Below are 12,796 nucleotides of genomic sequence, written 5' to 3' on the forward strand. Positions count from 1 at the left end.
AATCTTCAATGTCAATGACCACATAGAGCGAAGCATATTTGCCCAGGTTACTGTTAGGAATCAAAAGTAAACAAACTGGACTGGACTTTGCTCAGTCCATCAAACAGATGCTTGTGTTATCCGAGAGCAGCCTTCAAGTCTAAACAGGTGCATAATGATGTTTTTTCATTTTTACTGCTTTATAATATTTTGCTGTGTTCATCGTCACGTGACACTTAAGGATGAAGAAAGCATACCTCCTATTGCCAAGTATTTCAACACCAAAGGGAGGTATGAAGAAGTGAACCCATACCTCAGACAGGACATACTCGCTGTAAACAGATCTTCTTCGCAGCCTCCGTCCTCGCAGTGTCGGGAAATCCATCTGACGGCCATCATAAGACACGGGACGAGATATCCAACGGCCAAAACCGTCAGGGACATGCAGCAGCTGCACAACATCGTCCTGAATAATTTCACAGAGGAGCAGAGCTGGCTGCGTGAAACCCTGACCCAGTGGACGATGTGGTACACTGAGGACATGGACGGCCGACTGGTCCAGAAAGGTGTGGAGGATCTGAAGCATCTGGCCGTCAGGCTGTCAAAGCTCTTCCCGACGATCATCTCTGAGGAGAAACTTCGAGGTGGACTCATCAAGTTCATAACCAGCTCCAAGCACAGATGTGTGAACAGCACGCTGTCCTTCAAAGCAGGGCTAACAGAGATGTGGGCCATCACAGGTATAAAGATGATAATCGGTCAGCAGTGTTGCTTCTTCACTCTAACCAACTTTCTCAGTATAACCCGAAGCTTTTTGTCCATGCAGATGTGGAGTTTGGCCATGAAGTAAATGACGCTCTCATGAGGTTCTTTGACCATTGCACCAGATTTGTGCAGGAAGTTGATAAAAACTCATCAGCTGTGATAGAGGTGGACAAGTTCAAGCAGGGGCTGGAGATGATGAGGGTCCAGAAGAAAATTGCAGAGCATCTGGGAATCTCATCCAGTTTAATCACATATGGTCGTATCCGCCTTTTCACTTACTTTTATTATAAAATCCACTTTGGCTACCTTACTTTTTTCCACTTAAATTGCAGATTCCTATCACAAAGGAGCAAATGTCTACATGGTTCATTGTGCTCTGTGTGTGTTTTCATCCGTCAGATTTTCACGAGCTCGTTCATGTTAGCTACAGCTGATAGCTCCTAAATTACTATCGCTAACTACAAAATTAAGAAAGAAATGTCAGAGCAAACATTTATCTCAGTGGCAGATCTACGTGGAGCTCTGTTAAACACTCCTGCAAAATACCTAACACATCTTCACTATCTGCATTCTCCAACAAAGGAGGAGTAATTTGGAAAACTGTGCTCAGTGAAACAAAGCAGCTTTTATTCCTTACCTCTTATTTTAAAAGCGGTCTAAAAAGGAAACAATAGTGCACCCAAATTGAATATTTAAACTGTTTAGACATTTTAAAAAGTCTGCTGTTTCTGATGTGTACAAATGCACTAGTGTGTATCTTCCTGTTGTGATCGAGATTTGTTATTGCTACGATGGTTTCAACTTTGCTACAGTGTTCATGTTTGATATTTTTCTTTAAAAGAAAACTACTATTTAATATACAGAACATCAGATGTGGCTGCTTTTTGTCCATTATATTTTAATGTATTGTTCCTAATACGTATGTAATAAACAAATCTTAGTCGGTGTTATGCAAGTATAGATCTTAAGACCATTAGAAATATTGCTCAGTAGTATAGCAATACTAAGTGCATGTGTAAGAACTGTTTCCTGTTTTTTGGTAATTGCTTTATTTTAGATCATTGTTTCTGCAGCCCATGTGACTGACCACCTGTACGTTTCACTTATAGATTTGGCCGAGGCAGCATTTCTCTTGTGCTCTTACGAACTTGCTGTCAAGGCAGTAAACTCTCCCTGGTGTTTACTCTTTGATGAGGATGATGCAAAGGTTGGAGTCTTACTGTTTAGTTGCATTAACTACAGCAATCTAATTTTGCTACAGCTCCTAGAAAGCTTTTCTTGAGTTGATGAAGGGAAATCTTAGGAGAAAAATAGATGGATATTTGATATTTCAAACTCCTGACTTAAGTGAACGGGCGATTAATAGGCTTCTGAATGTATAGCGATACTATACATACAGATAGAGCAATGCTGGTCGAGATCAAAGCATATCAATGTGCTAAAGTGTCCTGGACAAAGTCTGTCATTCAATTGAGAATCTGTGATTTGAAAATTCCATCCAATTTGACTGACCATGAACTATTTTGCAAAGAAGAACAGGTTGAAGTTTCAGTCTACAGCTGTGCAAAACCCAAAAGACTTGCACAGTAATTGCAATGAAAGGTGGTTCTGCAAAGTATTCGCTTTGGTGACCCAATACAAATCGGCACCACACTTTTCAGACCCTTAATTGGAAAACACAATGACATTTCTACCTTTAATGTGCAAGAATGGAAAAAAAAATAATCAAAGAGGTCACACCTTAGAAAACTGATTCATAATTTGAAGAACTCTAGACTTTTTCTTCACATTATTGCTCCATGTGTCTTTTTTTCTGTTTCAACAGGTTATGGAGTATGCAAGTGACCTGAGGGAGTTCTGGAAAAGAGGCTACGGTCATGACATCAACAGCAAGTCAAGCTGCCTCCTCTTTCATGACCTGTTCAGTCGACTGAACAAGGCAGTCAGCGAGAACAAGTGATTAGATAATTCATCACTATGGCCTAGGAGTATAAGCTCTTTTTTTTAGTGGTTACTAGTATTCTCAGGCATTTTTTACCTTTCATGTAATCTAACACTTTCATTGATGCATGTCTATTTCGTGTGCTTCAGGTTACATCAGCAGGTCACTGAAGCGGTGACTGTCCAGATCGGCCACGCAGACACCCTGCTGCCGTTGCTCACCCTGCTCGGCTTTTTTAAGGATGCAGTCCCGCTGACATCGGCCAACTACGCCTCGCAGGCTCAACGCTCTTTCCGCACCAGCCGCATGTTGCCTTACGCTGCCAATTTCCTCCTGGTTTTGTACGACTGTGGAGAGGAAGGCATCAGGCTGCAACCTCTGCTGAACGAGCAGCCTTTGACCTTCCCTGGTCTGACCGATCAGCAGGCCTCCATGCCGCTCTATGAAGATGTCCGAAAGCGCTACAGAGATCTTCTCAGTGGGTGTGACTTTGAGGCCGAATGCCAACTACTCAGAAATCCTGCTGAAGTTTAGTACTGTTTTCATTTTCTTTAAAAAAAAAAAAAAGCAAAGAAAAGAAAAAAAAGATAAACATGTGATAAAATTAACTAGTCTGAGCCAAACTGGGAAGAATGGAGCAACTAATATTAAGGTCATACTTTTTTGTTCTCTCAATACAAAGACGGGTATATTTAATTAGCTGTGAGCTTTTGCTAAAAACTACAATAGTCCATCTCATCTTTAGAATTACCAATCTGAACATCTAATGAAGCACAGAACCTGTATTTTAATGTAAAAATGTTAAGGATTTTTGGAATGATTTAACACATTGTTTTTGAAAGTTTGTAATCTCCTTCAGCTATTAAATAAAGTGTCATAGGGGGCGAAAGAGGGAGAGTACACAGAGGACTAGAAAAAAAAATAACACTAAAGAATAGCTACACTAAAGAAACATCATGACTATAGCAACTAAGAATAACCAGGAACAGAAATAAACATAACCACAAACACTAAGAAGAACTGAACTAAAGTAATACAGAAACAAGACTGATATAAATAAAAGAGGAACAAAGTAACAGAAAAGATCAAAATCCAACTAAACAAAGCCAGATCCTAACATAGATCTTCTTTCAAGCTGATAATGCTAACCAGAAAGCATGTGGTCTGCTTTCTTCTGGATATGGATTATCTTATATCTGTCTGCTTTAAATACTTTAAATGCTTTAAATAAATTAACTCTCTTGAAGTGAAAGTTTTTTTTGTGTGTTTTGTCTTCATGCGGTCTTTAACCAGCCCCCCTCTAGCACAAGAAGGGGATCTCCCAGGGTCTCGCCGAGGCAAGAACCGCCTCTGCATATCACGTCAATTTGATTGGCTGATGAATGCCACATGAATAACGTCACGCATCTGGGGTCTGCGCAAACCAAAGCGAGATCATGACGAGCTTTCTATGCAAAATCCTCTTCTTTACCGCCATAACCGGCTCTTCCTGGTGTTTTCGTAACGACGCGAGTCCAGAGGAAAACCCAAACATACCGGTCATCGCCAAGTATTTCGGCACGAAAGGAAGGTACGAGGAAGTGAACCCGTACCTGATACGGAACATACTCGCTGTAAACAGGTCTAGTTTGCAGCCTCCGTCTCCGCAATGTCGCGAAATCCATCTCACGGCCATCATAAGACACGGGACGCGATACCCGACGACCAAAAACGTGAAGAAGATGCAGAAACTTTACCAGCTGGTCCAGAGCAGCGCTCGCGGGAAAGACTGCTGGTTACACGAGATTCTGACCCAGTGGACGATGTGGTACACTGAGGACATGGACGGCCGACTGGTCCAGAAAGGTGTGGAGGATCTGAAGCATCTGGCCGTCAGGCTGTCAAAGCTCTTCCCGACGATCATCTCCGAGGAGAAACTTCGAGGTGGACTCATCAAGTTCATAACCAGCTCCAAGCACAGATGTGTGAACAGCACGCTGTCCTTCAAAGCAGGGCTGACGGAGATGTGGGCCATCACAGGTATAAAGTTGATAAACTAACTGCAGAATGATTTCTGTACAGGATCAGTGTAACAGATGGCTTACTTTTCTTTTGCAGATATGGAGTTTCAGCATGCAGTGAACGATGCTCTAATGAGGTTCTTTGACAAGTGCACCAAGTTTGTACGGGAAGTTGATAACAACCCGTCAGCTTTGTCAGAGATGGACAAGTTCACACAGGGACCTGAGATGGTGAGGGTCCAGCAGAAGATCGCTGACCGTCTGAATGTCTCATATCATCTCATCACATATGGTCAGTTGTAAGGTTTTAGGCAAACATAAATGAATGTTTAAGTTATTCAACAACCAGAAAGTTTGTTGTCACTGCCTTTCATTTGTAAAATGTTAATTAAGGACACATTTTAAAAACAAAGCTAAAATGAATATGTTTATGGTGGAATTTTTCTGCCACATTCCAAGAGCACACGCGGTCATTCTGAAAGCAGGATTTCACGTCTATCGTTCTCAAAACTTGAAATACTTTTGCTTACATTTTTATTTTGAAAGCAGGAATTCATGTCTGTCTTCTCAAAACTTGTACTGATTGCACTCAAAACTTCTCCTCGCGCTCACACTGAATCTCTGTCAAGTCTTCGCATGCAAAGCTTTCCGCTCGCTTGGTGGAATTTTCCTGCCATAATCCAGGAGCACACATTTTCAGTCTGAAAACAGGATTTCATGTCTTTTGTTCTCGAAGCTTTTAATACTTTTGCTTACATTTTCATTTTGAAAGCAGTTGTATATCATTCTGACATTAAATATCATGTCACTATCTGTGACACATATTTAGCATAATAAGTTATGTTTATCAATTTAACATTTGTTTTGTGACTAAATTTCATAATGTGCAACAGAAGTAATATGGATTGCACCTTAGCTTTTTAGAGCGACACAATATTATAGGCAGGAAAATGACTTTAATACTTAATGTCTTTTGTTATTTAGTGAAAAAACTACAACTATAATTGTGAATGTCTAAATGACTTTAACATTTATATATCCCTATTTTAAATATATTCTAAAGTGCCACACAGTTGCATGTCTGCAATGGAAATTGGACCAGTTTGTCTTCTAAAGTGGCCATTGGTTGTGAATTTTCCCTATGTAAAATGAACTGAATTAAATATAAAATAGCAGTAATCCTCCATTAGGTACCACTTTAATTTCACATTTTACATTGAGAAGGTTGTTAGACAGTGAAGTACAGAATTAATAACAGTAGGTGGTGCTGTTTCCTAATTTAAATTTTCTAACCCTTTATCATCTCTATTACATTTTCTTCAGGAATTCCTTTAAATTGGGATTTTTGTATAAAAATGTGTTTAGAGTCCAAACCAGCAGCATCAATTCCTCTGACCAACCAATCATCCAGGTATCAATATTCTATATTATAATATCATATATGATATTACGTATAAATTATTTTTAATAGTATTTTTACATAAATATGTTGCAGTTTTACTCAAGAGCAGGATTTTTGTTTCCAAACTAAAAAGAGTTCAATAGTTATTTGTTGTTTTTTTTTTTGTTGTTGTTGTTTTTGTTTTGTTTTTTTACTGTTTTGCTGTACTGGTCAAATCAAAGCCAAATCAGTTAGGGTAACCTCTAACCCCTTAACCTCTAAACCTGCAGGAGGAACTGGCAGTAAACATGCCCAAATATGAACTGCTACACGTACATTTTTTTTCATGCGTGTTCGGTTTGTGCCAAATGGAGGAATTGAACTGGATGAAAGGTTATGAATTCGTGTTTACAGCAAATTGATAACTAAACCCCAAGGATGATTGCGGTATTTAAAAACACAACAGAAGGGGGAAGAGAAGGAGGAACAAGGTGAAAAGTGAAAAATAGCACACTGTGTCGAGCCGGATGGTTGCAGAGTAAAATATGGAACATGAAATTTGACAGAAAATGATTCTGAATGGAACAATTTATATTTTTAACACTGAGATACAACATGAAGCATGCAGTGAATCACATATTATTAATATTATTTTCATCTCGCAGATATGGTGGAGGCTGCCTTCTACCTGTGTGCTTATGAGTTTGCCATCAAGACAGCGAACTCCCCGTGGTGCCGCCTCTTCGACGAGATCGATGGACAGGTACGGTCTCGCCTGCATGCCTTCAAACTGCTGGAAATGCAGTTGGAGAGTTTTATACACCGTCAAATAAGATTCAGGTTGCGTGCTGAGCCTCTCTCTGACTCAGAGTATTCAGTTCATCGCCCCGTGCGAGGCAGAGCCCAGGAGTTTCCACCATCGTCTGATTTGGTTCACACTCGTCTTTGTTTTTGTTTTTTTTTTGTTTTTGTTTTTTTTGTCACAACAGAGAAGGATCGCTGAAATTTGCCAACTTAAAAAACATTTTCATTATTACTTTACGTTTTTGGAGTTTTTCGGTTTTTGACATCATGCCGTAAAGACATTTATAAAACATAAAAACAAATAAGCATAGTTATCTGTTGGCATTGTTTGGTTTAACGTGACAACAAGTCATAGCTTGAAAATTACAAATTTATAAAAAAAAAAAAAAAGCTTTTCAAAATCTAAATGTTTTATTTTATCCAGATTACTATATTTTATATCAAAGGTAAACATTTATAGTCATGGATATGTTATAATTTTCCAGCCAAATAGATGTTGGTTGTAAACATTAAACAAATGGCAAAAATTCTCTAAAAGAATAAAACTTATGGACTGATGGGTACAATATGCCTGAATAATTGAAGTACTTTAATGGACACAAATTTTAGTAAAACGATTTTTTGCTGTTATACATTTATTGAAATTCCAAATTATTTTTGTTGCATACCTTTTATTAAAAATTGTTTTTTTCTTTGTAAAGATTTTCAAAAACAAATATTTTGTACCACAAAACTCATCTTCTTAGAAGAACAGAGTAGTCATCTTATACTTTGATCCTCATCTAGAGAGTAGTAGACAAATACAGGATACAGCAGTTATTTGAGAAAAATGCCAACTTTCTTATGTTAGACGACTTAGAAATATGCTGTCAAATTAGGTATGTTTAGTGTGACAGGAGTAGTTATCTCTTCCATGTTTGTTAATAAATGTACATATTCATTTCTTTAGTTTGAAAAATTAACAGAAGGCCTCTAGAAGTTGAACTCTAGTCTGTAACGGCGAGAGATTTCCCACTTATGTAAACCTTGAAATCCAATAGAGATACCTTACAAATAATTCCTAGTATGCATGTTTCCATAGCGACTGAAGGTCCAAACAACATAGTCATTTGTTATTATACCACACATTCGAGTCGCTGTCATATCATTATTTTGACCTAGAGGTAAATGAAACACCGCGCAGCAAGTTGGTAAATGTACCAAACATGTCATTGAATAATTTCTCCAAAGTTGAAGTGTACATTTATCATGAGGAGGGTCTGTGAGAAAAGGATGGATTTGTTTAGGAACAGAGTAGAGAAATTATCCCTGAAACTTTTTATAAGAATTGTAAAAACTAGCAAGCTTTCACTATCGGTACTAGTTCATTCATCTCTGAGCCTGTTATGCAACAATTACATTAATTCTTTCAAATCTCTTCCTTCTAATCTGGTCTGACAGGTTATGGAGTATGCACTCGATCTGAAGCAGTTCTGGAAAAGAGGATATGGATACGACATCAACAGCAAATCGAGCTGCATTCTGTTCCACGACGTGTTCAGTCGTCTGGACAAAGCAGTTAATGAGCACAAGTGAGTGTAAAACTTTGGTGGCTGCCACGCTTAACTGCTTTTAAATTCATGAGTAAAATAAAATGATGTCATTTCTAAGTCCTCTGGCTTAGACTCCTTCAATCCATTTGTTTCCACTTTGAGATCAAATCTCCTTAAAGGATTGAATTTGCCCAAAGAACAAACAATCCCTGGGGTCTTAAGAGGAAGTTAATTTGGTCGTCCTTCTCTTGCAGTGTGATGTTTATCACAGTCCAGTGGTGATGGACTTTGGATTCGGTGCCCTTACAACAGCCTTATGTTTAAACATCAGCCTGGTTACGGACAAACTGTGACTTTTACTGAAATCTACAGTGCAGCTCTGGCTCTGATCAGCCGCCCCTCTTGACAGTAACATAAACGTTAAAGTCGTCCAACTAGGAAAATGAAATGCAGCAAGTTGACTTGCTACACCCAAGTCTCAGTGGGTGCAAAAGGGGAAGAATGCTGTCAGAATCTTTAGTCTGAGCTGAGGGCGTTGAGAAACCTCCCTCTGGTCCAGCTGGGACGCCTTAAAGACTTTGGGGCCAACATGAGGGCGTTTTCCCTTTTAATTAAATGTGTTTCTGAATCTGTGTTTTGGTTTAAACCTTTCCACTGTAGCTCTGGATGCATCCCAGACACAAGATTACGAGATCATTAGTTTGTATTCCCGATAATAGTCATGGTCACTGAGCAGTCAAGTAAGTCTTCCTGGTTCACAACTTGCACTCTGAACCAAGGTAAATTGGGTCTGATCAAACCAACACCAAACTTTCTACTGAGTGCCTCTTGGGTCAGTTAAGGTACCAGCAGTGGCACTTTTAGCACAATTTGAAAACATATGGTCCAATCACGGATGATTCTTTGTTTCAGTTCTGGTCAGGCGGTGAACGAAGCCGTGACGGTGCAGGTCGGACACGCAGAGACCCTCCTGCCCCTCCTCACCCTCCTGGGCTTCTTCAAGGACAGCGAGACTCTGACTTCCACCAACTACGCCTCACAGAGAGAGCGCTCCTTCCGCACCAGCCGCATGTTACCGTATGCTGCTAATTTGGTCCTGGTTCTGTTCGACTGCGGAGGACGGGACATCAGACTGCAGCCTCTGGTCAACGAGCAGCCGGTCGTCTTCCCAGGTCTGGCTGACCGGCAGGAGTCCATGCCGCTCTACGAGGACGTCAGAAGACAGTATGCAGAGCTGCTTAACGGGTGTGACTATGAGACTGTGTGTGAGCTTTTCAAACCAGCTGAGCCTTAAGGGACAAAGGTTTTATTGGCTTTAATGTTTTTCTTTGACTAATGGAGTCAAATTAGTGTTTGAGATGGTAGCATATTGTTTTTATTGCTTTTAAAATCAAAGCCATTAATGCCTCACCCTTAGCTGATAATTGCACTCTGAACAAAGATGTGCTGTGCTTGTTGGATAATGACTTAATTGTTGTCTTTGTGCCACAAAGTGTAACCTGCCTAGGAGATTAAATTTAGATCCTTTTACTATACAGTATTACAGCTGATGACCTCACTGAAACTTTTCCAAAGTTGGCTTTGCTGTGACTTGGATGTTGTTTCGTTTACACCAGTTGAATTTCATGTTATTTCTGATTAACAAAAGATGATATACATCATTAATATATGTTGTTCGATGATTCAGGGTTTAAGCAATTTATTACATTTAGAGTTGTGAAAAAAGTGTTTGCAGTTCTGTTTTCGCTTACCCTTAAATGTTTCAGACCATCAAACAAATGTTAAAGTGCAATAAAGGTACATAAAGCAGCTGCCAAGTCCTGATTTAATTTAGTAAAATGGAAAAAAAATTAGGTTTTCAAACTACCCACCCCATATGTGGAAAAAAAAGAATTGCCTGAGAAGCGAACAGCAACGACTACAATCAAGCAGTAACGTGCAATGAGTCTTTCACATTGCTATGTTAGCATTTTGGCTAGCTCTTCTTTGCAAAACTATTTTCTGTCACAGTGATGAGATTTGAGGCGTGAACAGCCTGTTTAAGGTCATGTCACACACAGTTACAAGCTCAAGCACACAAATGTGCTTGAGCCTAAAGTCACCAGACATTCTTCTTAAAGATTTTCTTCTGAAGAACAGGATTCATGGTTGTAGTTAAAGGTGAAGCACCACCACTCTACCACGTTGTATGACTGTCTGTACGACGTTCTTTTTCTGAAATGCTTTGTTTATTTTATCTAGGTTTATTTTTACTATGCAACTTGTCAGATATTTCAATAACTTGTTTTTCATGTGTTTGGTAAAAAATGCAACACCCTTTCCAGTATTTAGATTTTAGGTTTTGTTATGTGTGTGTGTGTTTCCTTTTCACTCTTTTCCAGACTGTGCCACCCTGGGTTGTTAGGCATATCATCTAAAATCTCCTTTCATTTTGTTTCATTTTACTTGAAAACTGCTCATTTCAGTGGTAGATCTGTAATGTTGACCTATTATTATTTTTGAATAGTGCTGCTTAGGTGATCCATTTGAGATTTAGTTGAAAAACATAATGCATATCGAGGTTCAACTTTATACATACTCAAAGATATGTACAAACACTTAGCTTGAAGAACTGGAACTAACAAGAGTTGTCCGGCCAGACCAAGGGAAAAAGAAATTGTCATCACTCTGACTTTTAGCCGACTACTTTGTTTTAATAGCAAACAAATAGCCTTTCATCTGTGTCAATCAAACTACTTCTAACATCTAAAGTCTAGTTCAACGAGTTATGGAGAATTAAATCAAATCTAATTTTGGAAAAGATTAGGAATGTTCTTAAAGTTAAGTACATTCCTAATCTGTTTCATGATGTGTTCAGTTCACTGGATAAAAGGTCCAAGAAAAGTAAGTAACAGCTAAATACTGCAACTAAACATATTTGCTTTTTTATTTTTTTTTTATTTTGCTGAACTGATTCCAAAAGTTTATTTTTCACTATTGTATGATCACTGTAAAACACTAAGTCACTCATGCTCAAAGTTTTTTGCTAACAAGCTGCAGTTCTCAATCCTTTATTTATTTACATATAGTGCATTTGTTAAGAGACAATCACTCTAAGATGCGAGGAACGTTACATCACGGTAGGAGTCCTTTCATGTTTTATTGATGGGGACTCAAACAAAGTGAATAGGAGGAAGGTGGGTGGGGTAGAATACAGAATCTGAGTAAATCCAAGACAAACGGGGGAAAAAAAGAAAAACAAGACAGCACAGGGATCAGACATGGAGCAGGAACCATCAGGAGCCTTAAGAATAGGAAGCAACCAGTGTGTGTGGCAGAAACATCATGAGAGGATCGTGTAATCTTGAAGACATATGCTGTGTATTGAGGAGGAGCACCTCACAGATATACTGTCAAAAAGGGAGACGGGGAGGGTGTGTAAATAAACACAAAAAGGGAAATACAGAGAACAGAGAAACAACAAGACTGTGAGATACGGACACAAAAATCCCCTCAAAGCAAAACCCAAAACACAAAAATCCATTCTTAAGCTGAACTCCAACAAGTCACCTTTACCACATGCCTAAATGCAGAGGTTATGGACTGTGATGACTGAGCTGCTATTTGTGGCAACAAACAATTAAACAAGTGTGCCTAATAAAGTGGGTAAGAGAGTGTAAGTTGCTGCAAGACTCCTGAACACCACCAAGAAAATGTATCTTATTGCACGAGATGTTGTATCACTGCTTTGGAAATTCTGCTTCTCTGGTCTCAGGCTGAAAAACATGTTTAATTTGCCTTGTAAATATGAACCATTCAGACCCCTCAGGTCATCAGAGAACTCCTAGTGTTTTCTACTCCAGAACTGAACCAGGAGAGGCAGAACTTAATTTCTATCCCCCTCAGCTCTTCAACAAACTCCCCAAAAACCTGGGATGTGCAGAATCTGTTGCTTCAAATTAGGACTGGAAACATAATGAGCAGCTTTCTGTTAAATACAAAGACTGCTGACCTGTTTGCTGAACACTGATGAGTGAATAAAGTGTGAGATTGAAGATGAATTTGAAATCTAATTGAAAACTAAATATTGCTTTGAATTTGCATTTGAACGTTTTGACAGATCTATTTTTAAGCAAACCCTAGAGGGCTTTATTTTACTTCTGTTATTTGATACCTATTAAATATGAAAATGGTTGTCTATTTCACATTAGTCATTCTGTCAGACGTGAAAAAGTAAAGGTTTTTAGAACATTTCGGTTAAAGTGTGATAGACCAGAACATTCCCTTCCTTTTAGTTTATTCTTTAATTCATAACTACCTAACCAGTTTTTTAACTTCACTTTGTGTGAACGACCTGTTAACTACGACTTGATAGGGCGCTCGTGAGCCTACTGTTTGAGCATGCAAACAGGTC

General features: G+C 38.9%; 2 protein-coding genes across 2 annotated transcripts; both read left to right on the forward strand.

Moving 5' to 3' along the window:
• LOC106947671 (multiple inositol polyphosphate phosphatase 1-like) lies at positions 1-3,268 on the forward strand. The gene is made up of 5 exons (XM_015032827.1): positions 1-719; positions 806-1,000; positions 1,854-1,951; positions 2,570-2,700; positions 2,836-3,268. The coding sequence occupies exons 1-5, from the start codon at positions 155-157 to the stop codon at positions 3,218-3,220; spliced, it is 1,374 nt and encodes a 457-aa protein (XP_014888313.1). The 5' UTR covers positions 1-154; the 3' UTR covers positions 3,221-3,268.
• Positions 3,269-4,029: 761 nt separating this feature from the next.
• On the forward strand, positions 4,030-10,214 carry minpp1a (multiple inositol-polyphosphate phosphatase 1a). Its single transcript, XM_015032826.1, has 5 exons — positions 4,030-4,705; positions 4,784-4,978; positions 6,733-6,830; positions 8,312-8,442; positions 9,316-10,214. The coding sequence occupies exons 1-5, from the start codon at positions 4,123-4,125 to the stop codon at positions 9,695-9,697; spliced, it is 1,389 nt and encodes a 462-aa protein (XP_014888312.1). The 5' UTR covers positions 4,030-4,122; the 3' UTR covers positions 9,698-10,214.
• The last annotated feature ends 2,582 nt before the right edge of the window (positions 10,215-12,796 follow it).

This window comes from Poecilia latipinna, unplaced genomic scaffold (genome assembly GCF_001443285.1).
Source record: "Poecilia latipinna isolate Pla-1442-1.1 unplaced genomic scaffold, P_latipinna-1.0 Scaffold252, whole genome shotgun sequence".
In the NCBI taxonomy this organism is placed as follows: Eukaryota; Metazoa; Chordata; class Actinopteri; order Cyprinodontiformes; family Poeciliidae; genus Poecilia; species Poecilia latipinna.